At 47.8% G+C, this 24,120-nt stretch overlaps 5 protein-coding genes across 7 annotated transcripts; 3 read left to right on the top strand and 2 right to left on the bottom strand.

The window, feature by feature from the left end:
* The first annotated feature begins 1,438 nt into the window (after positions 1 to 1,438).
* Positions 1,439 to 3,033, top strand: LOC4812775 (glycerol-3-phosphate phosphatase). 2 transcript variants are annotated; one of them, XM_001353919.4, is made up of 3 exons: positions 1,439 to 1,592; positions 1,677 to 1,787; positions 2,056 to 3,033. In XM_001353919.4, the coding sequence occupies exons 2-3, from the start codon at positions 1,685 to 1,687 to the stop codon at positions 2,895 to 2,897; spliced, it is 945 nt and encodes a 314-aa protein (XP_001353955.2). In that variant the 5' UTR covers positions 1,439 to 1,592; positions 1,677 to 1,684; the 3' UTR covers positions 2,898 to 3,033. The 2 variants fall into 2 exon arrangements, with proteins under 2 accessions (XP_001353955.2, XP_033239127.1); XM_033383236.1 differs by lacking the exon at positions 1,439 to 1,592 and having other exon boundaries at positions 1,659 to 1,787.
* Positions 3,034 to 3,056: 23 nt separating this feature from the next.
* On the top strand, positions 3,057 to 4,699 carry LOC4813181 (glycerol-3-phosphate phosphatase). The gene is made up of 3 exons (XM_001353918.4): positions 3,057 to 3,295; positions 3,479 to 4,166; positions 4,235 to 4,699. The coding sequence occupies exons 1-3, from the start codon at positions 3,199 to 3,201 to the stop codon at positions 4,389 to 4,391; spliced, it is 942 nt and encodes a 313-aa protein (XP_001353954.1). The 5' UTR covers positions 3,057 to 3,198; the 3' UTR covers positions 4,392 to 4,699.
* On the bottom strand, positions 4,656 to 6,478 carry LOC6900790 (uncharacterized). The gene is made up of 3 exons (XM_033383232.1): positions 5,874 to 6,478; positions 5,622 to 5,795; positions 4,656 to 5,563 (listed from the first exon to the last, which is right to left on the bottom strand). The coding sequence occupies exons 1-3, from the start codon at positions 6,380 to 6,382 to the stop codon at positions 4,750 to 4,752; spliced, it is 1,497 nt and encodes a 498-aa protein (XP_033239123.1). The 5' UTR covers positions 6,383 to 6,478; the 3' UTR covers positions 4,656 to 4,749.
* A 476-nt stretch (positions 6,479 to 6,954) lies between these two features.
* On the bottom strand, positions 6,955 to 15,266 carry Grd (Glycine receptor). Its single transcript, XM_033383226.1, has 5 exons — positions 14,386 to 15,266; positions 12,046 to 12,113; positions 11,463 to 11,766; positions 8,871 to 9,242; positions 6,955 to 8,790 (listed from the first exon to the last, which is right to left on the bottom strand). The coding sequence occupies exons 1-5, from the start codon at positions 14,822 to 14,824 to the stop codon at positions 7,817 to 7,819; spliced, it is 2,157 nt and encodes a 718-aa protein (XP_033239117.1). The 5' UTR covers positions 14,825 to 15,266; the 3' UTR covers positions 6,955 to 7,816.
* Ir75c (Ionotropic receptor 75c) lies at positions 13,563 to 23,937 on the top strand. 2 transcript variants are annotated; one of them, XM_033383230.1, is made up of 7 exons: positions 13,563 to 14,041; positions 20,902 to 21,847; positions 21,909 to 22,084; positions 22,143 to 22,502; positions 22,562 to 22,698; positions 22,761 to 23,367; positions 23,417 to 23,937. In XM_033383230.1, the coding sequence occupies exons 2-7, from the start codon at positions 21,754 to 21,756 to the stop codon at positions 23,927 to 23,929; spliced, it is 1,887 nt and encodes a 628-aa protein (XP_033239121.1). In that variant the 5' UTR covers positions 13,563 to 14,041; positions 20,902 to 21,753; the 3' UTR covers positions 23,930 to 23,937. The 2 variants fall into 2 exon arrangements, with proteins under 2 accessions (XP_033239121.1, XP_033239122.1); XM_033383231.1 differs by lacking the exon at positions 13,563 to 14,041 and having other exon boundaries at positions 20,895 to 21,847.
* Positions 23,938 to 24,120: the final 183 nt, after the last annotated feature.

Below are 24,120 nucleotides of genomic sequence, written 5' to 3'. Positions count from 1 at the left end.
GACATCGGCCAGCCAGAAATGAGTTCGACCTTGGTTGTCCCTGGTCAGGGGCCATTACTTCTTAGGGCAAGGCTTCATTGGGGCAACATACGCAACCGGCCTAGTTTTAGATTCTTCGTCTTTCTCTTGTTCTTTCTCCTTCAGTTCTTTCAAAAGTTCTTCTGGAGATAAATTGTTCAATGGTGTACTCCGTGGTCCCTCCGAATCGAAGTCTGCTGGTTTCTCTGCAGTCTTCTTCACTGGATTTCTCTTGCCCAAACTCTTCTCGCTGTTAATCTTGATCGTCACCACAATCTCTCGAGGGTCGCCTTCGCGCTGGGCGAGGCAACGAACGGTTTCCTTCACATAATCGGTTGTGAGGACCTTATTGGGGTTGGAGGACAGCATCAGGATGTACTCCTCCTCGATTCCCTCCTCCTTAGCCTGTGGCTTATCACCCCTCAAATAGTCATTCAAAACAAGCTCGAGGAGCTCTTCTTTTAACATTGTGTTCATCGTTTTGAACAGAAAATTTATATTTGTTTTAAAGTTCTTTAATATTAACGTACTAACGTAAAGGTTAAATTCCAAGTGTAGATTGAAATATCTGGACATAACTGCCTGCTAGGCGCCAGGCATGCTTAGTTTATAAGCCTGCTTAAGCTGGGACTGCGTCTTGCCGGAACTGAATGTGTGTAACAGCCAGAAAAACGCGCTTTCGACCCCATAAAGTATATATATTTTTGATCAGCATTAACAGCCTAGTCTATGGTCCGTCCGTCCCGACGAGCGTCTAGATTTCAGAGACTATTAGAGCTAGACCAAGCAAAGTTTGTATCCTGATTTCTGTTATATCACACTGTTGCAAGAGTATTTCGAAATTTCGACCCTCACCCAAAAAGTGCGAGCATCTGTGCCAGAAAGACAATATCTACCAGGTTGCTGGATTTGGATAAGGTTCAGATTATTCTAGCCAGAATTAAGAAATCCATTTGTAGCTACTACGATAGCCATTCCACGCTCATTCTCATTCTCTCTCGCTCACTCTATCTCTCTTTCTCACTCTTGGTCGTGCAGGGTGCGTGCGCCACCTGTCGGAGGGTAGCGAGATAGAACGACTGGTGTTGTATGGGTGTGAGAAGAGAGAGAGAAAGAGAGACAGACGTAGCGGAATACTAATCAGTATCGCAAAAAAAATTAAAATTAAAATAAAACAAGATGTCGTAAATCCTCTTTTTCCACTCCGCCCTAGCTGCGGCTCACAGCATTACCGATCGTTTCTTACATGGGATAATCTAGGCGCCTAAACAGTTACGTCCTTTCCAAACGATTTCTCAAAAGTCTATTTCTAATATTTGATTACTTTTGCGCTCTACAGCACATTTTTGCACTTATCTGTCCAACTGGTTGCCCTCCTCCACATAAATTAGCTATTCTCATGACGCGCCTGTCAGTGTATACGTCTATTCTTTGCCGTTGCGTCCATTCCGATATCGATAGAAAACGCGCGGCAGTGTAAGAGGGCTATAAGTTCACAGTGCGTTAACAGAGCCAATTTTATTCAACACAGCTGTTTGGTATCTCATAAAGAGAGTTCGTGTGTTATTTCCTAGGTAAGAAATTCGAATTAATAAATTAAAAGTGACGCGCTCAAGTTAGTTAGAGGTTTGTTTTTTATCGTTTCAAAACAACACCAGCCCCCAACATGTGCGCATACAAACAGTCATGTACAAACCTCATGGACCTCCCGACCGCCAAGGTGACGGAATGGCTCGAAGGCTTCGACACAGTCATAACAGACTGTGACGGTAAGTATTTGTCGGGGGGAGGTAAATTATGAATGATTCAGGTACTCCCACAGGAAGGGAGTTGCGTAATGTAATGCATGGTCAGCATCTGGCTGGCCCTGTACGTCATCAAAGTCGGCCTAAGGTCGTAGCGTGCGAATTTGACTGTGCGAATGTCAATGTCAAAGAGAGAGAGAGAGAGAGAGCGCGAAAGCGAGAGAGCAAAAATTGACCACGATGACTTGTGGTATACTCTACATTCATATGTCATATGTTCTGTTTGTTTCAGGAGTTCTGTGGGTCTACGGGAGGGCCATTGATGGTGCAGTTTCGGTTATAAACCTATTCAAATCCATGCGAAAGAATATATATTTCTGCACAAACAACTCAACCAAGACTCGAGAAGAATTGCTCAAGAAAGCCCAGAACATGGGCTTTAGTATTACCGAAGGTGAGATCATATCCACAGCCCATGCCACAGCGGCTTACCTGAAAAAGCGCAACTTCGAAAAGCGAGTGTACGTTATTGGTAGCGATGGGATTACGAAGGAACTGGATGCAGTTGGAATCGGGCATACCGGGTGTGGCCCAGACCCCATGAAGGGCACGATGGCGGAGACTACGAAGATTCAACTGGAAACGGACATTGGAGCCGTAGTGGTCGGTTTCGACGAGCACTTCAGCTTTCCCAAAATGGTGAAGGCGTCGTCGTACCTAAACGATCCGAACTGCTTGTTTATTGCCACCAATACAGATGAACGCTTTCCCATGGACAATATGGTGGTGCCTGGGAGTGGCTGCTTTGTAAGGGCCATCGAGACCTGCGCGGAGCGTACAGCGAAGGTGATTGGTAAGCCCAATCCTGCCATTTGCGAAGTGCTGCTGCAAAAGGAGATTGGTCGGATTGATCCTGCAAGAACCCTGATGATTGGCGACCGAGCCAATACGGATATTTTGTTGGGATTCAACTGCGGCTTCCAGACCCTGCTCGTGGGCACCGGCGTGCATCAGCTGAGCGACGTAGAACGGTGGAAGAAAAGCAAAGATCTAGAGGACAAGAAGCTCATACCCGACATGTACCTGCCCAAATTGGGAGATCTACTGCCAGCCCTTCCCTTACCAAAACATTAAATGTGAATATATATGCATAAATGTATCAATTCGCATATTCACGATAATGCAACACCTCGGGGGGCAGGAAATATCTACAAACGAACAGAAATTAATAGTACAATTTATATTACCAAAAATAAAATATTTAAACACACGTCGACTCGACAAACAGTTTTCCAAGCAACGCTACCAAACAGATATGCCCGAGCAAGCGCAGTGTAGCTCCATGGGCCAAAGTGAGATGGCAATCGCTCGGCCGCACCGCTGATTTAGTCGAGTCGCAAACAGTTCCGTGAGCGGTTACGGTTACTTACGAAAAATGCTGGAGGGTGGCACTATCAACATGTTGGACCTGTCCGGGGAGCAGGTGAGCGAGTGGCTACGCAGCTTTGACACGGTTCTCAGCGACGGCGACGGTGAGTGTAATTATTCCAGAGAGAGAGCGAGAGCGAGAGAGAGAGAGGGAGACAGCACTTGTGTTATATTTATTCATATGACATATGATTTCAATGTCAATGGCTGTTATCGCTATCGATAGCTGGCTCTGTTACCGTTGAAATTTCAAATAGCCGAAGAAATAAAGCGTATTACAATTACAGGCACCATATGGCAGGATGATACGGCTATCGAGGGTGCTGCAGCCGTATTGAATGCCCTGCAAAATCAGTTCGGAAAACGTGTCTATCTCATTACCAACAATGGCCTGAAAACACGAAGAGAACTGTTCGAACGGGCACAGCGCCTGGGCTTCCAAGTGCCAAATGACCAGCATATCATATCGCCCACGGCCACCATTGTGGACCATCTGAAACAGCTTCCAGACTTCGACAGCACCAAGCACAAGGTCTTTGTGGTGGGCAATGCAGCCATTGGCAGGGAACTACAGGCAAACGGCATCGACAGCTACGGGGCCGGGGAAGAGGAGCCGTTGCCCATGGGCGAAAAATGGCAGGACTTCGCATTGCGAGAGTTTACCAAGCCTGAGGCGGCCGACAATGTGGGTGCCGTTGTGGTGGGCTGGGATGAACACTTCAGTTACTGCAAAATGGCCAGGGCCTCTCACATCCTCTGCCGCAACGGGAGCTCTGCCTTCCTGGTTACCAACAGAGATGCCGTGCACAAGTATCCCGCCTTATGCATTCCCGGCACTGCTGCCTTTGTGGCTGGCATCGAGGCGTGTGCGGGCCGTGAGGCCTTGGAAATGGGAAAGCCAAGTCCCGTGGTCCTTGAACCCTTGATTCAGTCCGGCGCCCTTCGGCCGGAACGCACTCTGATGATAGGCGACTGGTAAGTAGGATTACCGCATCTATTCAGCGTCTAATGTGTTGCTGTTTTCTCATTTCGCCTTTTTGTAGCCCGAAAATTGATATCGCCTTTGCCAGAAACTGTGGCATGCAATCACTGCTGGTCGGAACTGGCAGCTATCAACTGGATATCCTGCAGCAGAACGGCAGTCTGCCTCAGCCAGATTTGTATCTACCAAGACTGGGTGACCTGCTGCAATTTCTATAGGCAAAATGTATCGCATTAGTATGTAGATTGGGACGAGGCCATACAATATACATATGTTATCAGACTATCAACGCCACGTCAACGAAGCTTATTTCACGATCATACACATTTATGTGAACACATGTTTTGTGTATATGGCAGAGATAAGTAACTGTTCGTATCACCTTTGCACCTCGGGTTCAATGGTATGATAAATTCGATCTATTATTCACTACTTCAGTCAATTCAATCAATCAATCGACCAGATTGAGTGTTCCATTTGGATAGAGTATATGTTTCTCAATATATATTTATCGAATTTATGCAAAGTAACATTTTTTTGTAATATTTATAAATTTTTGTAACCTTTTACCAAATCTTAACTGCGGCTGTAGCGTGAATCCAGGGCAGCAATATCCTGTATCCGTTTCCAGACGGTCCGAAACTGGTAAACGGAGACCATTTCATGTGGATCCTTGTGCTCTGCCAACACTCGCTGCCAAACCGTTTCAAAGTCATCTTTGGGGAGGACATTCTTGAAGAGGCGCTCCATCTGATCCTTGGGCCGTGGACGAGTGAAGTCGCTTGGCCCCAGGCCGTACAAAGTCTCCGGCTCGGGGGCAATAAGATCCTTGGCCCGTGTGTTCTCTTCATCCTGCTCTTGGTGCGTCAGAAATTTCTTCTTTTCCACTAACCCCTCGACGGGCTTCTTATTGCGGTCGGCGCAGAACAGGCGGTAGGTGGTATCCAAGCAGTACATCTTAGCCGGGAAGGGCAAGCGACTTTCCACCGTTGGCAGTGGCACCTGTTGGCCGACCAGATCGCAGAACTTCTCGTAACTCACACGCTCTGTGGCACAGCCCTCGTCGATGATCAAATGGAAGTGATTCAGAGCGGTACGCATCTTCTGGGTGTCCACCACAATGTGAAGACGGTCCAGTGTCTCAATGATCTTCGAGAGGGGCAGATGGCCCGTGAGCTCCTTGTCTTTCTTCTCCAGCACTGAGCACAGGTCGTAAATGTGGAAGTCGGGCCGCTTATGCAGGCTCCGACGCCAAACGATCAGGTACCTCAAGGCATCCTTCAGTCTGTTGTTGTTCAGGCAGGGCGAGATGTTTTCGAACAGCATTTTGGCATCGCACTCGAATGGATGTGTAATGCCATGAATTATGTCTGGCACCTCATACGGATGTCTATGGATAGATATGGAGAGAGATACAGTGCAGTATTCGAGTAAAGATCGGCACTTACTTGTACTTTTTTCCTAAAGGGCCGCAGTGTCGTTCAATAAAGTCATTGTGGGTCTTGTTGATAATGAGATCGGGACCCTCGAATAGGCTCAAGACACTTTTCACCAGCGTTCCATTCCTGTCGGTGCCCAAGTGCATCCCAAAAGTATTTCGCCGATCGAAGGGATGTGTATATCTAGTTCAGAAAGGAGTGCGATAAAGTGACGTGAGGGGGGGTATAGTGAGGCCCTTGGGGGGCGGTTATTAAACCCACTTGCGATTGACAATTTCCGAGGGGAAATAATGATTGTGGCTAATGATATGTTTATCGTGAAATTCGGCGTACTCCTGGTTGACCTGCTCTGCGGACTTCGGTGGCAATATAATCGGGTACAAGGGCTCCGAAGTTGTCGATGCCATGCCAAAGGTGCGGCTATCATTGGTCACACTCTCTGGCTTCGAGTGTGTCGGCCTTATCCTTCCCAAGCGGTGCTTCTTCGAATACATGGCCTCATACAGCTTCTCACGGAATGCCACGAAACGGGACTTTTCTTCTCCGTTCAACATCTTCTCCATACTATCGCTGGGAACAATCTGGTTACGTTTACTCTGTTGCTTGACCGTGCTCCGCCTGCACTCCTGCCGCATAAGCTGCTCGGCCAAGTCGGACGGGTGTGTGAAGGGCATGCAATCCGGAACGCTCACCAGGTCGCCGAACGAGGTCGTCAGCCCCGCAGCCCGTATATCGGCATTCCTATCTACAAAACGCCCTATGTTCGACATATTGTATGTTGTATTTGCATCAAATGTTATTACTGGGACGGCGTTAGTGTTCGGGGTTTGCTTAGAACTGACTGTTGAGTCGGTGATTATCGATTGCGAAACTGAATGATCTGTAAAACAGCAGCATACTACGTACCAAATTGAAATTATTGAAAGCCAAAAGATCAAGCTGTTCCTTTCTTTTTCAAAACAACTCTGGCTAAAAATTAATAATGCGACTTGGATTTCAGTTGTCCTCCAGTTGCCATCCAGTGGGCAAAATACATCATGGGACCCAACAGCCAAATACGACGAGCAAGAGCCCGAGGCGGCAAACCACGTGGCTGTCGATGAGTGCTGATGATTTACTGCAAGATGGCCAGGGCCCATCCCAACGCCCCTTGGCAATGGGGGCTTTTCTGGCTGTCATTTGCCATTGCTACAGCCCTGCGGAACGCACTTCGATGAAAGGATAGGCGTTTGTGCAGCAGGATTAACACATCCATTCAGCGGCAGTCCAATGGGTTTCTTCTGTCATAATGTCCCGCCTGGAAAATGGCGTGAGTGATAGAGTGATATGAATCGACTCGAAATCAAGTTCATTCTTCGTCTTTTTATTACATATGTATGTTTGTATGGCATCTGTTCACATATTTTACACATAATTGTACATAATCGTATTTGATCTGTTGGCAAGTAACACTTCCTTACATTAAGATATTTTCTACGTATATATGTATATATATCTATATATATATTTGCTTCATATTTCGTTAAAATAGTACTGTACTCCTCCGTGTTACCTGCCAGGCCCTATAGCAATAGAGAGACGGCAATTTCCTAGCGATTTTCCCGACCTGGATATCCCTCCATGGGAAAGCTCTTATGGCAGAGAAAACTAAACCCTGTAACTAAACTAACTAAAACTGCTCTGTGCTGGTTCTTGTAAAGTGCTTAACTAAAACATTAATTGCTTAAATTAAAGAAAGAAGCAACTTATTGGCTAACTGTACAGATTTGGCATGGCACACAGATGCAGATACAGATGCAGATATATCCCAGGATATATGTGCATATCTGTGGTAGTATGCAATGCCCACATAGAGAGTCCTCTGATATGTAAGTTTTAGTTTCGTTTGGTTTTACTTTAGCAATTTAGAGCGTAAAGAAATCGTTGTAAAGCGTTGTCTTCTGTCTGTAGCAAATCAGAATAAGAGCGAAAACTGAATCTGAACCGATATACAAAATAACCTCCTGCCGATCTCCATTCCCATTCCCATTCCCATTACCATTACCATTCGTGTTCGCGTTCGTGTTCGTAATGGGCACCCATTAGGCATCTCCGTCTCCATTTCCATTTCCATCTCCATCTCCAGCTCTTAGTTCATGAGTCTGCTTCCTGAATCGCTTTGTAGATTTCTTCGAGGACTCTGTCTAAATTGCTAAAAGGTAACATCAGGTGCTCGGTTGCGTGTTGGCCAGGATGCGGGCGCTCCTGGACAGGTAGCCGTACCAGTAGAACACATTGATCAGGAAGAACAGCAGCGGGAAGACGATGCGCGAGGCGCGATCGATCTTCGAGACGGAGTTGTACTGCGGCGTGCGCTTACCCTTGCGGCGTGCCTCCATCTCTTCGCGCCGGTAGTAGGACATCCGTCGGCGGCCCACATGGGGCGGACTGCTTTGGGCGGCTGTTGCCGCCGCCGCAGCTGCTGCCGCTGCTGCTGCGGCCGCGGCTGCCGCTGCGGATGTGGAGGGTCCCGCCTCGTGAGCCCTCAGCTGGGTCTGTTCGTCGTCCTCCTCCTCGTCGGAGGAGGAGTAGTGCGAGTGCGTGTGTGGGGTCATCCTTCGCCGCCAGTCGAAGCAGCTGGGGAGCTTTAGTGTCCACGGTACGTGACGGCGGTTGCGTGTGGCGCCACGCTTGGAGGACAGCATGCCGAGGCGACTGCTGCCCGCGGAGGGGGGGTGCATGTCGATGGTGCACATGGAGAGGGGTATCACCTCGTAGATCTTGGACTCGGTGCTGTCCCGGAAATCGGAGGGGGCTTCCGTCTCCGTTTCGGCCGAGTCGGAGTCCATCTCCTCGATGATGAAGTAGCACTCGCCGGAGCCATATTTGGTGAAGTAGTGGACAACGGCGAACTGCAGGATCGTGGCGAAGATGAAGGCGAACGAGAGGAACACGAAGAAGTCAAGGGCCGTCGGATACGGCACCTTGGGCAGGTCGGTGCGCGCCTCCAGTCCGAGGAAGGTCATCGTCAGCACCGTGGTGATGCCCAGCGACACCCTGTCCGCGGTGGCCTCCCGGTTCAGCCAGAAGGAGACCCAGCTGAGGACCACCAGCAGGCAGCAGGGCCCGTACACCTGGATGAGGAAGTTTCCCATGTGCCGCTGCAGGTGAAAGTTCACCATCAGCATGGAGTACTCCGCTGCAAGCAGAGCAGAGAATATACACAGGTTAGAGCGGGGAGTCCCTCCCCCGTTTTGCCGCTATCCCACATGGACCTACATGGATGGTGCGTCTCCAGGGTGATGCTCCCCACATTGGTGGGCGGTGCCCCGGCCGCGTCGCGTCCCGTCCCAAAGGCCCCCTTGTCCAGCTTCAGTCCGGTGCCGCGCACGTGCTGATTCTTTGCCCCTGGTCCCGCGAATGTGGTCAGCGTCTTGCCGGTCGGCTTGGGCCGCCCTGCGTGGGACAGGTCCTTGTTGTTGTAGGGCCGTTGCGGCGGCGTCGGTGCCGCCGCCTTATACACAATATCCGTCAAATTGCCAGCCGGACAGTCGACCAAATCGAACTGGGACAACTTCATGTCCTCCGCTATGGCGACGGCCGGGCGCTCCTTGTTCCACCGATAGATGACATCGGACGTGGTGTAGCCAACTGTTTTTTTTTGTTTATTTTTGTTAACGGGGAAGTGTTTCGTTTCGTTTCGTTTCGATTCGATTTGTGATTCCGCCCAAAATGTCAATTAAGCAGAGTGGGTGGTGCTGGTGGTGGTGTCAGGCAGAGTTCAGTGGCAATGCAAGGGACCAGTGATTTTTGGTGATTTTTACGTGAGTTAAATAAAATTTCTAAAAATGTGATTTTAGTTTTTTTAAAGCTTTAAGGGGAGCAACTTTACTTCGTATTTTCTACACTCAGAGAAAAAGGGAAGTGAAAAACCACTCGGAATAAATTTGATTTTTTTTTGATTTAAGCATAAAGTTATTAAAAAATTTGTTCATTTAATCAAAGTGTAAAACATTTTAAAATAAACATAATATGTTTAATTTGTAGAAAATATATTTTGTTTGAATAGAAAAATGTTTGATTTAAATAGAAAAATGTTTAATTTAAATACGAAATATATTCAAATTAAAAACATATGTTCATATATTGGTATAAATGAAGAAATGTACTTTTAAAATTTCCACTGGGTTAGTGGGATAAACGTAAACGTACGTATTGTATGGAAATATATTCATCTAGGTGGAAATGTAACAATTTCAGTGCTTTTTTCTCTGGGTGTAGTACTTAGCTGTCACTCTCCTCACAGCTTGCACTGCCATGGAGCCTCAGTGGAGCTACTGTGTAACGAGTACTCTTTACCGGAATCTGAGCATCTCTGGTATCCAATCATTCACAGGACCCCACTCCTTTGCTCTCTACTGCTATCTCCTCTAACCTCCACCTCTCCACCTCTCCTCCACTCCTCCTCTCCCACTCGCCTTCTCCACCAAATCTATCACTCTCACACGTATGTGGCGCTATTTTATTTTGCTGCTTCTCCAAAATGCACAAATTGCCAAACATTGCGCCATCTGTGGGGGCCATACCATTTGAATGGTTTACCTGGACCCCCAGCCCCTCCCCCGACACCAATCCGCATATACTCTTGGGCCCCACGTCCCGCTCCCCAAATCGAATGGGAAATTGTCAACATTAAGTGGCAGGCAATGTGGCAGGGGCAAGGATGAAGAGAAGAAGAGGGGGGTAATTGAATTCTTGACTGCATCCAACATTATTCACAAGAAATCGGAAGTAATAATACATTTCTAGGCGGGAAGATGGAGCAGGAGGAGCAGCACCGAGAGGATTGTTCATTTGCGATAAGCTCCAAAGGCAGTTAGTAGAAGGTAAGGAAAGGGAGAACGGAAGGCGCTGGATGGGTGGAACAACCGAAATTGTTGCCAAAAATATTTAAATAGTAGATTTGTAGCTTCAAAGATGTCTTTTTTCTGTAGATTTTCCATTTAGCATATGAATGCCAGAGGAAATGTGATGAAAATTCATCAAAATGACTGTATTTTTGTTGTTGTTGCGAGAATGGAATAATGAAAATGTCAGGCGCACGGACGGAGAGCAAGAACAGAACAGAACAGAACAGGTCAAAAGGTTAGGGAGGCGACAACGTAACAGGGAATATGTATGGTAATTTCGGCCTGATTGCAGGTTGCTTGAAAGATTTATTGCTAGAATTATTATTTCTTTAATTACAAATAAAAACTGTGTGGCTTTAAGCAAGCAAGCAAAATGAAATTCTGCCAAAAATCCAGAATATTTATATACTCAAAGGGGGGTCTATCTCCAAGTATATCTTATCCGTGGCTCCTTTGTTAAACTAATTCCTTGGCAACTACTTCAATACCCGCCCCGCCGCCCCTTCTCTTTGTTCATTTCAAAGCCATTTCACTTCACATTTCTTGTCGCCAATTCAATCCAATCCAATCCAATCCATTGCAATGTCATGGCATTCAGCATACTGGTACTCGTAGTACCCCCCACCCACCCACACACACAGACGAGTAAGTACTATCGCCGCATATGATGTGATCCATATGTGCCGTGTGGTCCTTGCCGCATGTCCTCGAGTCCCAACAAGTGGCCAACAATAGAGCCAGCGGGGACTTTTGCCTAAGAAGCAGCCAAGCAGCCAAGCAGCGAGAACAAATCACATCAAAGCGCCAACAAGCAGCAATTATGCATAATTATGCTATAAAACAAAAGTCTCACACAGCACCACTGAACCCTTTGCGGCACCACCATCTCCTCTGCGGGCTGGGACTGAGGCTGGGACTGGAGCAGGGGCTGGGGCTGGGGCTGGTTTTGGGGGATACTCACATGAGCCAAATTTCAGAGGACACTTCTGTATGTCCATGGGAAAGTCGGCCAGATTCATGGGGCAGCCGGCTTTAATTGTCAGACGGCTGGAGTACAGGACGCGTCCGTTCTGGTAGATCCGCACAAACTTGTTCGGCGTGGTAATCGTGTGCAAATAGCTCTGCTTGCCATTGTAAAAGTACGTATCCGGCTTCCATATCCGCTTCAGCATCGAGACGCTCAACGCCAGCGTGTCCTGGGCGCCTTCGAATGCGAGACGTTTATCCACCCAGGATTGGCGAAAATAACAATCCATTGAGTAGGTCTGCAATGGAGACGGTGACGGAAGCAGAGACAAACCAACGGGAAAATCAGTTATATAAGAAAGAAAAGAAAAGAAAGGAAAGGAAAAGCTCAGCTGTAGGATGGTAAATGGTGGATGCAAATTGATTTGTTAGGAGCAGAGCAGAGGGGAATGCAATGTTGAGTCGCTTCACTCTCTCTGATTCTTTCTCCTTGACTTTCGATCAATGAAGGTCAAAAAGGTATAGATTATTGACTATAGACTTAAGAGACTTACAATTCTTTTGTTGGATTCACTTACCATATCGACTTCTGATATTGGTCCCATACTTCGAACCATTATGTCCACTTCTACAGTGGCTGGTGGTCCTATAAACGTAAAAGGTATCGATTTATCAATTTAAATATACATTTTTATCCCATCCCAAGTCCCCCGACTGTTTCCGCTGCTAAAAAGGGGATCATGAGCAGCATAGCACTAAAGTAAGTATATGATGCCTCTCTTTTTGGATAAAAACTATGAATATTCATGGGTGGGGCCCTAAATGAAAATGTTAAATGTGCCTCTCTCTCTCTCCCTCTCTCTCTCTGTGTGAACAATGACACTTAAGCCGCTCGGCAGACAGTCCCATGCCCATACCCTGGAACCCCTCCCCCTTTATCCCTCTTTATCTAGCTTTTCTGCACTAATATGCAATTTTTTAGGTCCCGGATCGCACTGCATACATACATATATGATTTTTTTATATTTTGCCTAGGCGAACAGTTTTTAATGACTTTGCCCAGCTGCTGCGCTGGCTGGGCAAACACATACGCGTCACAGGAAGCGGATGTGCATTGCCGCGTATCCTTTGAATCGCTGCAGAGCGGTGGAACGGTGGAACGGCTATACCAGCCCCCAGCCCCCAGCCCACGGCCCATTCTTAATGAAGTGTTAAAAACAATGTAATTTGGTCTTAAGCCGTTGCGCGAACACAATTTTCGCCGCGTAAACCAAAATCGCGTTAAGCCCCGCACCGCCTGCCATTTACCATTTACCCATTTGCCATCTGGATGGATGGTAAGTAAGTATTTTAAATATCCAAGATAGATATTTAAATTTTTATTGCGTCGTCCATTTGCCAGATTGAAAAGGAGGATGATTGGGGGGAGGGGGCGGGACCCGAGCCTCGAAGGCCCATCAATTTGGACAAGTCCTGAGGGCTGGGGGCTGGTGGCTGGGGGCTGGAGAAGGAAAAGGAGAGACGCAAACGTAATACGAAATGTTTGCCTGTAAATATTTGTCGGTTTTGACACTAACTATTTACCCAAGGGCCGGGAGGCAATCATCGGCAGCATCTAGCAGGGGCATCCACATCACCTTGGCGCCGTCTGTGAGTGATGTCGCCTGGCAGCGATTTCCGCTTCATTAAATGCTTCCGTTGAGCGGAAAATCTGCGAATCTATGCTGATTACAGGGGGAGGCAGGGGCCAAGGTGGGAAGAAGTTACCAAAAAGGGTGTAAGCATGACATCTCTTACGGGGAGTATCTCTGAAAGACCATGGATCGAGGGGCAGGACAGGAGCAACGGCCACTGCTCTGCGTCAATTAAATGCTGAAGTGTGAAAGGGACAAAACATCGGCCCTTTTTTGTGATCGAAGGCAAATAAAACGCATATATGAGCAGTAGAGATGCGAGTGCTCAGCTCTATTAACTTCTATTCCATGCTCTCCTGAGCCGCTTCCATGCTCTCTCATTGCATTACCCGTCTTCTTCTCCTCTCTCGCAGCACTCTCTCGCTCTACACTGCACATGCCAACAAACTTCCAAATGCACAAGCATTCACTCCATGGAAGTAGGAGAGGGAGAGAACAAGTCAATTCCATTGAGCGAGCAATTAGGAAGCGGATCAGAAAGAGAGCATGGAAGGCGGCAGAGCGAGCCACTAATCCACCTACGCATATGCATCTGCATCGCTCTCACGCTGTCACCATGATGAAATTATGCAAGGTGGTCGGCTACCGCAGCGCGCTCTTCGCACTTCTCTCTCTCATCCAACATGACATCAAAGCGCTCTTAGTAGTGCTGAGAGTAAAATAAGAAAGGGAGTTGGCGGACCACCTTTCAAAATTTCATCATCACTCGGTCCAGGCGTGCGTTTTCTAGTCCGCTTTGCGTTTCGGGCATTGAGAATTAGGAAATGGAAAATATTCAAAAACTGTGCCACACAAATTTGATAATCAAAAAGACAGATCGACGTAGGAAAATGCGTTAATAAGTGCAAGTGAAGTGTTACAAGTGTATTATTTATTTGATGTAAGTGTATATACGTATAAACATATTATTGTACGCATAAATAAGGAAACCCAGTCGTGATACGTGGCTCGGCTATGCGGTCACACGGTCCCGTTTCGTTCGCCTTCATGTGTGGGGGGAACGCCAGGGGAATCTTCTCTGCTGCGGGGCTACGCAACTGCCAAGGGAATGGTCAATACGAGTACACTGCGCGTGCACCTAGTGCGTACTGCAGAAGCAGCACGTGCTATTTGGGCATGGATATTAATCGAAAACCGAGATCTATAGCTAATCCCTTCGCCGCCAACGCTCTTGATGGAATATTGCTTCCCTTTCCGGTCCCCTTCTGTACTAGTACTACTCACCACCAAAATCCGGACGTATGCTATTGTCATATCCACGCAGCAGATTGTCCAGTAGCTCGGAGATATTTGCATGGTTATTGCTTTGGGTTAGCCAGGCCGACATCAGCGAGGAGGAAGAGGAGGCGGTGTGGGCCATGGAGCCCAGCTCATCGAGACGATGGGCGTCACCGCGTCCCTTGATGCTGCCGGCCATGACCCAGACGGAGCCGGAGCCGGGACTGATGGACAAGTGCCAGGCATTTGTGTAAATGCTGAGCATTAAAACGCAGCAGCTAATCAAAAGTTTAAATATGCGCAAGTTTAAGCGGTGTCCTTGGCAGGAGGGGGGCACTCCGATCCTGGGAGCCCGGCTCCTGCCCCTGTTCATTCCCACCCCGTCCTTGATGAGGTCAGTGGATGCATCGCCATCGCCATCGCCGGATGCTGCCGTTGTGCACATATTGTTTGGTTTTTGTTTGCTGTTTGTTTAATGGTTTTGCTTGTTGCTGGAACTATTGTTTAGTCTTCTGTTGCTTCGGCTGCTTGTGGCCTAATCTGGACATCCGTTTGTCCAGCATTTGTCGCTCTAACTGGTTCCTGCTCCCTGCTCCCTGCCACTGTCCAGCACTTGCTGCTGCTGCTGACAGGACTTCTTGGCTTTTCCTGTGCTCTGCTTGGCCTCGTATTTGTTCTCATTTATGCACCCGGAAGTTGCACTCGAGCCGAGCGTTTTCTTCTTAATTTCTGAGAGTCCTTTTGGGCTGGCATTAGTTCCGTTTGTCTTGTTCCTTCCCGAGCAATCGCCGCCACTGCTCGGCTTTTTTTTTCTAATTGTTTGAACTTCTTGGGCTTGGCAGCTGGCAGTTTGTTGATTGGCCAATTAGCCAGCGGCATTCTTCAGCTAACATCAGCCAACATCAGCTATCATAAGCTGTCATCAGAGATTTTATATCGTTTGGCTGGCTTAAACGAACAGGTACAGGTACAGGTACAGTTTCTGCAGTCAACACTTTACCACACGGCGTATGCGCAATTTGGTATTATTGTAAAATATTGCACCGTCTGGGTCCAGGTCCAGGCAGCGATTAATGGACCTCAGCCCTCAGGAAAAGGAAGCCTTGTACTTATTAATCTTCGCCGAAGGCTCCCCACAATTGATGGCAGGTTATTAAGAGCCAAGATGACAGAGAGTCCAGAGGAATCTGCACGGCAGCCAGGCAGCCAGTCAGCCAGTCCCACCAGTCATCAGTCAGCCAGTCGGTTAGCCGGATGATACGTTAATGAAAAGTCAACGGCGGAAGCCAAAGTCAAAGGCCCTGGTCGGGAGACAGTGCTGACGGCTGAGGCGACTGGCATCGAGGCCGGGCCGGGCCGGGACAGACAACGTCTCATATAATTATGCAAAAAGGAGAAGAATAGAAGAAAGACCGACCCCATTACTTAATTATGTCTCACCCACTAACCTAATTTTATGCATGGCCAATGCCGACACCCATCTCCAGCCACATTTGCATCTGCAGCCACATCCGCATCAGGTTGCGATACCTATTTTCAATACTTGGAGTGGCCTCCTGTGGCCTCTTGAACGTTGCCTTCGAGTCGGCCGTCTCCTATCGGAGACGCTGCATCTGCAGCAGCCACAGCCTCGACGTCAATGCTACTTGCCACTTGATTGGACGCTTGTGTATGCTAATTATGGTTTTAGCTTGTGTTCGACCAGGCCCAAAGGGAATTTCGATTATTTTTAGTCGATTTGTCACATGGGATACTGCATTGAGAGACCGAGAAGGGGGAAATCCAATTCAGAAGAGCTTTGAGATGGCTGACAGGAAGCTGGAAATTGATCTATCAAAAGAATCTTCCAGCTAAGGATTCGTGGCATTCTCGTAGGATGTCATTCAAAGAACTTTTAGAACCCCCAACTTCGCCCGAATGTTTGGGTCTTGTTCCCATAACTTGATCTTTAATGAGGATACACTCTTGCTTGCCCGGCAATATTATCTCAGCCTTGCCACATAAATTAGCCCAGAGAGCGGATAGCAGATACATTTTGGCTGCTGTCCAGTCTGAAATAAGAGCCACATACTAGCGTTGGATAGCGTTTTCTCTTGAATATCCTTCTGCTTTGTGTGCTTCTGACGGCTTCTGAGTTTCGTCAAACGAACAAATTGCTGCCACAAGCACAAACATCCTCTATGGGCCGCCCGCCCCCTCGATCTTTGGGGCATCATCTTTGCTTCTAATTTCTGGCTTTGCTCTCCTCCGCCCTTCGTCTTTTGTTAACTGGTTCGAGAGCGGGTTAAAGTTAAATGTGGAAGGAGTCCCCTCTCGGGAGTCCCCCGCATAGCTCGCTTACCCCGCATACCCCGCGCCCCGTGGGCAGACCACGACAACAGAGAGAACAACTTGAGCACGTTCAACGCATTTTCTCATCAACGTCGTCGAAATTGCACTCAATTTTTGAAGGCTGCTGACGGGCCTTCCTCTTCCTATTCCTCGTCCTCCTTCCTGCTAACGTTCTTGCCTCCCAATCCTACTCCGCGTCAGTGTCCGCGTCCGCATCTAAGTAATATTTCGTTTTCCTTTTCTTTTTTTGGTGGAAATGCATTGTTAGGAGGCGTCGGCGTGAGGCGCCCACATGGCATGGAGAGGGTATGCGGAGGGTGTCATGAGACTGTCAGCCAATTTGCGATGATTGATTGTAATTTGATGGAAGACTCATAGTACTCGTACTGGGGCCCAAGGTGAAGTAGGAAAAGTCATTAGGATCTGATGGAGGGCAGGGGCTCCCCGCAAAAAGGAAGTACTAAACTTGATCTTTGCCTGGAGTTTCTGTAGAAACATCTTGCTTAGTACAGATATCAGCAAGTGCTGAGAAAAAGGGTATTCCGAGTGCCGCATAAACAGATCCTTCTTCTGTGCTTCTGTGCTTCTGTTCTTCTGCTCTTCTGTTGATGTGGCAGGCATCTGCCGCCTATACGGCGGATATCTGCTCTGCTCGTGCATTACGGAGTAATGCTCCCTCTATGTTTTGTGGCAGCAGCCAGCAGCAGCAGCAGGTGGTTTATATGGCAAGTCGTCGGCGACTGCTGGCATTATTACTTGCTCTTTGCCCCTCCCCCCCCCAGTGCCACTTCTACAGCCTGTACAGTTTTATATAAGAACTTGGAATTCACGTTCTTTGTGCGCCTTGCGTGTAGAAATTGGATTGACAGTGTCTGGGGCAGGGGCAGGGGTAGGGGCCAGGGGCAAGAGCTAAACCGCAAGTTTTCCAGTTAACTTAAGTAGAATTAAAAATCACAATTTAATTAAATGCAAGTCAAAAATGTCATTCGCTTTTGCGGCTTGCCCCACTGCGAACTTTATGGCCTAAGGCCAATGCAATTGTTCTAATTATTTCACAGTTGAGCGACAGGCACGTGCCCTCGTACCCAGAATCCAGCAAACCACTCTCCCTCCTTCCGGTCTTCCCATGCCCCGTGCCCCATGCCCCATGCCCCCCCCCCCCCCTAACTGGCTCACGTTCTGCGGAAATGTTTACCGAAAGGAGAGCTGGCGAGGATTAGGCAAGCGTGAAATGCAACTGAATCGCTTCCGACGGATCTGTCCCGGCCTGGGCTGGGCTGGGCTGGGGCATTATAATGCACAAATGTTTGCACTTGTCTCTGCTAAGTGGGTTCACTTGTTCCAGCGCCTCATTTCGAGGACACTCAAGGAATGGAGCTAATTCAAAATCCATTCCATTGATATCCGCATACACGATTTCTGAATCAGAGCAGCAGCAGAATCTGCGTGCAGTTCTAAACTGAAGAATTGCCGGATTAAAATCATTTAAAATCCAAGGATACTCGGAAAATCACAAAGTTTCGATTGGAAGCGCACACTTTTGATGGAAACAGCGGGAAAAACTCAAATGTAGACAAATTGGGGCCTTGAATGATTGAGTCCCAAAGAATCCTTGGGACTGGACCAACTGAAAACAAAGCCGTTCCTGCACTCCAATGCGGTGCCCAGGCTCATGTATAATTTCCAGAAAGTCCATTTGGACACAGCCTAGACACCAGCACGGGCAGCAGCATAGAAAGCAGTTGTAAACAAAAACGTTTCAACTTACTTGCAAATTTAATGAACGCAAATGCAAGCCAACAGAACAAAAAAAAGATCGGAAAATGAAAAAGCCAGAAACGCAGTTGGTGGCCCACAGCCTCCCTCGTGCTATAATCACACACACAAAATGCATTCGGACGACGCTTAAGTAAACTTCTGGGGGGCCCTGTCCTGCCCGGCCCGGCCCTCTCAGACACGCCGCAAACTTGACTTGTGGGTCAACTGGCAGGTCCCCAAACCCCAGACCCAAACCCAAACCCAAACCAATCCAATAAGAGCAATAGAAGGCCCAGCCCTAGCCCCAGTTCCAGCCACAGCCCCAACCCCAGCCGCAGCCCCAGCCCTAGCCCCAGCTCACAGCTTTGCTCGCAGGCCCTTCGACACACAACAAAAAAATCTACAAAATTCAATTAATTTAAATGCATCTACTATACATACATACATATAGTGTATATGTATATGTATATCCGGAAGGAGGAGGACCGCCGGATCACTTTACAATGTAAATCTCAAGAGTGCGATGCCCCAGCAGCTGCCGCTGCTTTTTGTGCTTTGCATTTTTTCTATTTGAGAGATGTTTTTTGTACCGTTAAGCGGCGCGGCGTCAACGAAAAAAAATCTGAATCTGCCGAAAAAAAAAATACAAGGTCTGAGGTACCTTCAAAGGCAAGAAGATGGCCAGAGAACAAGAAGTACTACAAACAGCGCCTTATGTTGCGGTCGGAATTTAAAACTATGAACTAATGAAGCGAACTGGAGAATGGAGACTGGAGAATGCTCCATTCGAATGGAGCGGTATTTTAATGATAGATGCCCCAAAAAAAAGATAGACTTCTTTCGAATAGAATAGGTAGTGGGAAATGGCACTTTAATTTGCTCAAATTTGTCCCCTTTAGAGTCGCAGATAATAATAATCTTTGTCGTACCCTAGCCCTGGAAATTTACCTTTTTCCCCCTCTTGTGTTGGCAGATATTTGTCAATTTAATTAATAACCAACAGTTCATGGTATGAAAATTGAAATCTCCATGATTTATGGAAAATCGCTTTACGCTTTCGCCGCGCAGCTTCTGTTTTATTTTTACAACCAGTTATTTGTACCCCAGTCAGCTCCCCAGCTCTATGCTCATCTGGTGTCCCCAATCAACTCCCTTAGTAAATAGTTTTTGTTAATAATTCGTTCTGTTGGTTGACCAGAAAATCCTCTGGCGACCATAAACCCCTCTCAATCTCTCTCTCTCTGGGCATGTGAGCATTGGGGGGAAAGCGGAGCTCATGGTAAATTTATAAGTCTCTAATGCCCGTTTAAATCAGCGATAATTGCATTTTATTTGCACTCTATTTCTGCAGTGCAGCATCCGTTCCCCAACGACAAATGCCATATTTGCGGCTTGTGTGAATTTCTCATTGGACCGCAGTTCAATTGATTTTTAATATATCCATTTGGGGTTTGTTTCTCGAAATTTATTTATAAAAGGTTCGACAGAGAGACTGATTTATTTTGTTGGGAATACATTTTATTTCGAATTATTTGCACAGGCCCTGTTAATTAAGTTGATTTAGACAGTTTAATTGCTGCCAGTCCAGTCGATGGATGGGGGCGGTAGAGCCGTAGCTGTGGCTGGTGACGCGGAGGTAGAGGTGGAGGCTGCAGGATGGGGTTGGGGGGAGGATGGAGGCAATTATAGTTTGACAGTTCAATTAGATGCCGAGCAGCATTTGAATGGTTTGGAGGAACAAACGGATTTATGTTTGTGATAATCAAACTTTTATGCGATTTTCAACAGCTGGGCGGACGGTACAGCTCTCTCTCTCCCTCTCTGTCTCTGTCGCTCGGATTGAGTGAAAATTACGTATACGCCTGGATGGCTCCATTAGAAGAGGTGGGAATTCAAATGAGTTATGAGCTTATTACGCAATACACCTTTTATTTTAAATTCCCTATAAAAAAATTGAAAGTCCCATTACGCATACGCCGCGGTGTCTCTGCATAGATTATTGCTTCAAAATATAATATAAAAATTCGAAAATATTTTTGGGCTCCACGATAGCACATTTTTCATTCTGCAATTCGCAGAATTTCGAAAAGGAAACTTTTGCTCACTTTTCATAGCTCGAAATATTTGTATCGAGTGGAAAATTAAGTAAAGTTCTTAATTTCTCCAAAGCACAAACCACTAAACACTGAACAAAATTTAATCAAAAAATTCGTATTCAATTCGATTTAAAACCAATGCAAAATATTAAAAGCATTCAAAAATCATTTAATTCTTTTTTAGTGGAAAATCACGTTCACATGATTTGGATTTTACTCCATTTTTGTTTATTTTATTTATTTCATTCCGGATATATTAGTTTTAGAAACTATAAAAAACAGATTTCAGCAGGCATAAATTGTAGTTAATTTCACTTTCACACGTTTTTGATTTTAGTCCACTTATTACTTGGAAGAGCTTTTCCCAAAAACACGAGTACTCCATGCGATTGTGGGTTCTTTCTGGCATTGGGGGGCTGGAGTGCCCCGAGCCTTTTTTACCGTCAACAAAAATAAACCAATCAAACAAAACATAACGGAATCGAAAGGAAAGGAATCTTTAGGACCGTGCCGGAGAGAGGAGAGTCAGATGTACGTCGAGACGCGCCAAGCGCGCAACGCAAACTGAATCTGAGCCAAGCCGACACGAAACGATATTGGGAGCAGAGCGATGCCTGGCCTGAAGATTGAATGGTGCTGCTGCGTTGTGGCAGGATATCCCAAAGCATGGGGCACAAACAGCGACACCGACAGCGACAGCGACACCGACACCGATGCCGACAGACACACACTCATGGACATGAGCATGGACATGCAAAAGGCGCAAAATCACTAGAGCCAGCGGCGCTGCCCTCACCACACACCCTCCCGACGCGGCTCAGGAATCCATTAGCACCAGGAGGGGTGCCCTGTCCCATCCGTCCGCTTTTCTGGCTTTTCATTCATAAATCCAACTTGCACTTTTGTTTACGTTGCCCCCAGGCCTGCGCAGGCGCCCTGCGAGTGCCAGTCCGAGTGCCAGTGCGAGTGCGAGTCCTGCTCCCCACCCCATTTTATGGGGACACCTGTTGGACTTTTGCTTTTGAATTTTTGGGCAATTGATAGACCCGAAAATTGACCGTCCTGTCAATCAAAACTGAAACAAAACTTGAAGGCCTAAATGACTTAATTGGATCGCCTTTTGGACAGCACAATTTTCGGGGGCTATAAAAGGGCCAGGTCAGCAGTCCGGAGAATCGTTCTGAATAAGATGACACATTTGGCTCTGTATCGTCTGCTGGTGTTCAATTTGCTGGAAATCAATTTGAGGGATGTCTTAGTGTTCCACTGCTGGTCGGAGCCGGGTAAGCCCCCGGGAGGTGGCCCTATTATTTATGTTTATATTTCCATTTCTTAATTTCCAAGAGGCCTATCCTCTGGCTGGGATGATGAGTGAGAGCCACATCTATTCGCAATATATTCAACTGCAACAGGATGCTGGCCTGGCCAACATACACAAGGACTACTTGGACAGCGATATCACCAAAATGGGTGTGTTCCTTGACTTGGGCTGCCCGCAGGCTGCTCTTCTTACAAACCAGGTAAGTGGCTGGCCTTTGATTCTCGCAGAAAAGGACTGAATCCCTCTATTGCATGCAGTCCAGTCGCGCCCGACTCTATAACCGTCGCTTCCATTGGCTGCTATTCGATGAAATGGGTAACCTCACGAATCTGGCCGAACTTTTTGTCCGTGCCAACATCAGCCTGGATGCCGATGTGACCTACATCGAGCCGCGGGAGGGGGAAGCAACGGACGAGGAGGAAGAACTCTTTGTGTTGCATGATGTCTACAGCAAGGGCAGCCACTTGGGGGGCAGGCTCAACGTGACTATTGACCAGAGTATCCAGTGCAGTCGTACCGACTGCAGGATCAGGGACTACCTCAGCGATCTGCATGAGCGGACCAGGCTGCAGCAGCGCATGGACTTGACCAACATCACCTTTCGAATGGCTGCCTTGGTAGGAGCGTACCACGAGTATTTCAATATATTTATTTATTTACATATATATCCCTGCAGGTGTCCGTGATGCCACTCACTTCGAAGGAGGAGATTCTTATGCGGTTCCTGAGCGGCGAAGAGGATGCCCACTTGGACTCGATTTCCCGCCTGGGCTATCGCCTCATCCTTCACATGCAGGACTTGCTACATTTCAAGTAAGCTCTGGTCTGAGTTCTTGCCTTTCTTCACCAAGAAGTTACCAGCCTGAAGTTTCCAGCTTGAGCTTCACTTGGGTGGGTGACTGGAGCATCCAGGATGCATTTGGCGGAGCCATAGGCCTGCTGGGCAATGAGTCGGTGGAGCTGTGCTCCTCTCCCTTCATTCCGACGTGGAACCGCATTCACTATGTCCATCCCATGGTGGAGCTGGCCGAGTTTCGAGCGGTTTGTATATTCCGTACGCCGCACAATGCTGGGATCAAGGCGACCGTGTTCCTAGAGCCCTTCATGCCCAGCGTCTGGCTGGCCTTTGGGGCACTGCTAGTCCTCTCCGGGTGCCTTCTGTGGCTAATATTTCGCCTGGAGCAGCACGGGATGCAGCGGTGCCTGGACTTTGTGCCCTCCCTGCTCACCAGCTGCCAGATCAGCTTCGGGGCTGCCTGCATACAGGGCTCCCACTTGCTGCCCAAGTCCACGGGCGGCAGACTGGCATTCATCGCCGTCATGCTCACCTCCTTCCTCATGTACAACTACTACACATCGATTGTGGTGTCCACACTCCTCGGATCGCCAGTGCGCTCCAACATAAGGACCGTGCAACAGCTGGCGGACAGCTCCCTGGACGTGGGCATCGATAATGTGCCATTCACCAAGGCCTACCTGACGGTAAGCTAGCTATTTTTTGGAGTCCCTGTATTAAAAAGACCTTCGACAGTCCTCGCCCCGTCCGGACATACGCAGTCTCTACAGACAGAAGGTGGAGAGCAAGCGGGATCAGAGCACCGTCTGGTATGGGCCTGAGGAGGGGGTCCTCAAGGTGCGCGATCAGCCCGGGTTCGTGTACATCTCGGAGGGATCCTTCATTTACCACCATGTGGAGAAGCACTACCTTCCCCGGGAGATCTCCGACCTCAACGAGATCATGCTGCGGCACGAGGGCACCGTCTACCACATGATCCACCTGAACAGCTCCTATCGAGAGCTTATCACCCAGCTGGAGGTGCGCCTCGTGGAGTGCGGCCTCACCTCGAAGCAGCGGCGCTTCTTCAGCAAAACGAGGCTGCAGACCTACTCCAACAGCTTCGTGATCCAGGTGGGAATGGAGTACGCTGCACCACTGTTTCTATCCCTATTGGGAGGCTACTCCATGGCTGTACTGGTTCTACTTCTGGAAGTGGCTTGGAAGCGTACCGAGAGGCAGAGCTGTCTCTTGCCCCAGGAGCAGTGAAGAAGCAACGAATAAGCGAATAATCATTATATTTAGTCGGGTAAGTAGGGGCGGATATCCATACCTTACCTTAAATTTAATCTGTCGTATCCGGCTATTATTCCATGCTTATCCATAATCCATAAGTGACCGATTTACCATTGCCTGTCAGTGTCAGTGGCTCAATTTTGTATTCTACGAGTATACTCAGA

This window comes from Drosophila pseudoobscura, chromosome X, assembly GCF_009870125.1.
Source record: "Drosophila pseudoobscura strain MV-25-SWS-2005 chromosome X, UCI_Dpse_MV25, whole genome shotgun sequence".
Taxonomy (NCBI): Eukaryota; Metazoa; Arthropoda; class Insecta; order Diptera; family Drosophilidae; genus Drosophila; species Drosophila pseudoobscura.
The sequence above is the reverse complement of the archived record's forward strand: the minus strand, read 5'-3'. Positions and strand labels throughout refer to the sequence as shown.

Excerpts from the sequence above, each read along its gene's own strand:
- LOC6900790 (XM_033383232.1), bottom strand. The coding sequence starts at position 6,382 with ATGTCGAACATAGGGCGTTTTGTAGATAGGAATGCCGATATACGGGCT. Across the intron at positions 5,796-5,873 it reads TCGGAAATTGTCAATCGCAA|ATATACACATCCCTTCGATC; the intron begins GTGGGTTTAATA and ends TTTCTGAACTAG. Across the intron at positions 5,564-5,621 it reads CCTTTAGGAAAAAAGTACAA|ACATCCGTATGAGGTGCCAG; the intron begins GTAAGTGCCGAT and ends ATCTATCCATAG.
- LOC4813181 (XM_001353918.4), top strand. The coding sequence starts at position 3,199 with ATGCTGGAGGGTGGCACTATCAACATGTTGGACCTGTCCGGGGAGCAG. Across the intron at positions 3,296-3,478 it reads GGTTCTCAGCGACGGCGACG|GCACCATATGGCAGGATGAT; the intron begins GTGAGTGTAATT and ends TTACAATTACAG. Across the intron at positions 4,167-4,234 it reads ACTCTGATGATAGGCGACTG|CCCGAAAATTGATATCGCCT; the intron begins GTAAGTAGGATT and ends GCCTTTTTGTAG.
- LOC4812775 (XM_001353919.4), top strand. The coding sequence starts at position 1,685 with ATGTGCGCATACAAACAGTCATGTACAAACCTCATGGACCTCCCGACC. Across the intron at positions 1,788-2,055 it reads AGTCATAACAGACTGTGACG|GAGTTCTGTGGGTCTACGGG; the intron begins GTAAGTATTTGT and ends TGTTTGTTTCAG.
- Ir75c (XM_033383230.1), top strand. The coding sequence starts at position 21,754 with ATGACACATTTGGCTCTGTATCGTCTGCTGGTGTTCAATTTGCTGGAA. Across the intron at positions 22,503-22,561 it reads CCTTTCGAATGGCTGCCTTG|GTGTCCGTGATGCCACTCAC; the intron begins GTAGGAGCGTAC and ends ATATCCCTGCAG. Across the intron at positions 22,699-22,760 it reads CAGGACTTGCTACATTTCAA|CTTGAGCTTCACTTGGGTGG; the intron begins GTAAGCTCTGGT and ends TGAAGTTTCCAG.
- Grd (XM_033383226.1), bottom strand. The coding sequence starts at position 14,824 with ATGTGCACAACGGCAGCATCCGGCGATGGCGATGGCGATGCATCCACT. Across the intron at positions 12,114-14,385 it reads CATACGTCCGGATTTTGGTG|GACCACCAGCCACTGTAGAA; the intron begins GTGAGTAGTACT and ends TTACGTTTATAG. Across the intron at positions 11,767-12,045 it reads CAATATCAGAAGTCGATATG|ACCTACTCAATGGATTGTTA; the intron begins GTAAGTGAATCC and ends TCTCCATTGCAG.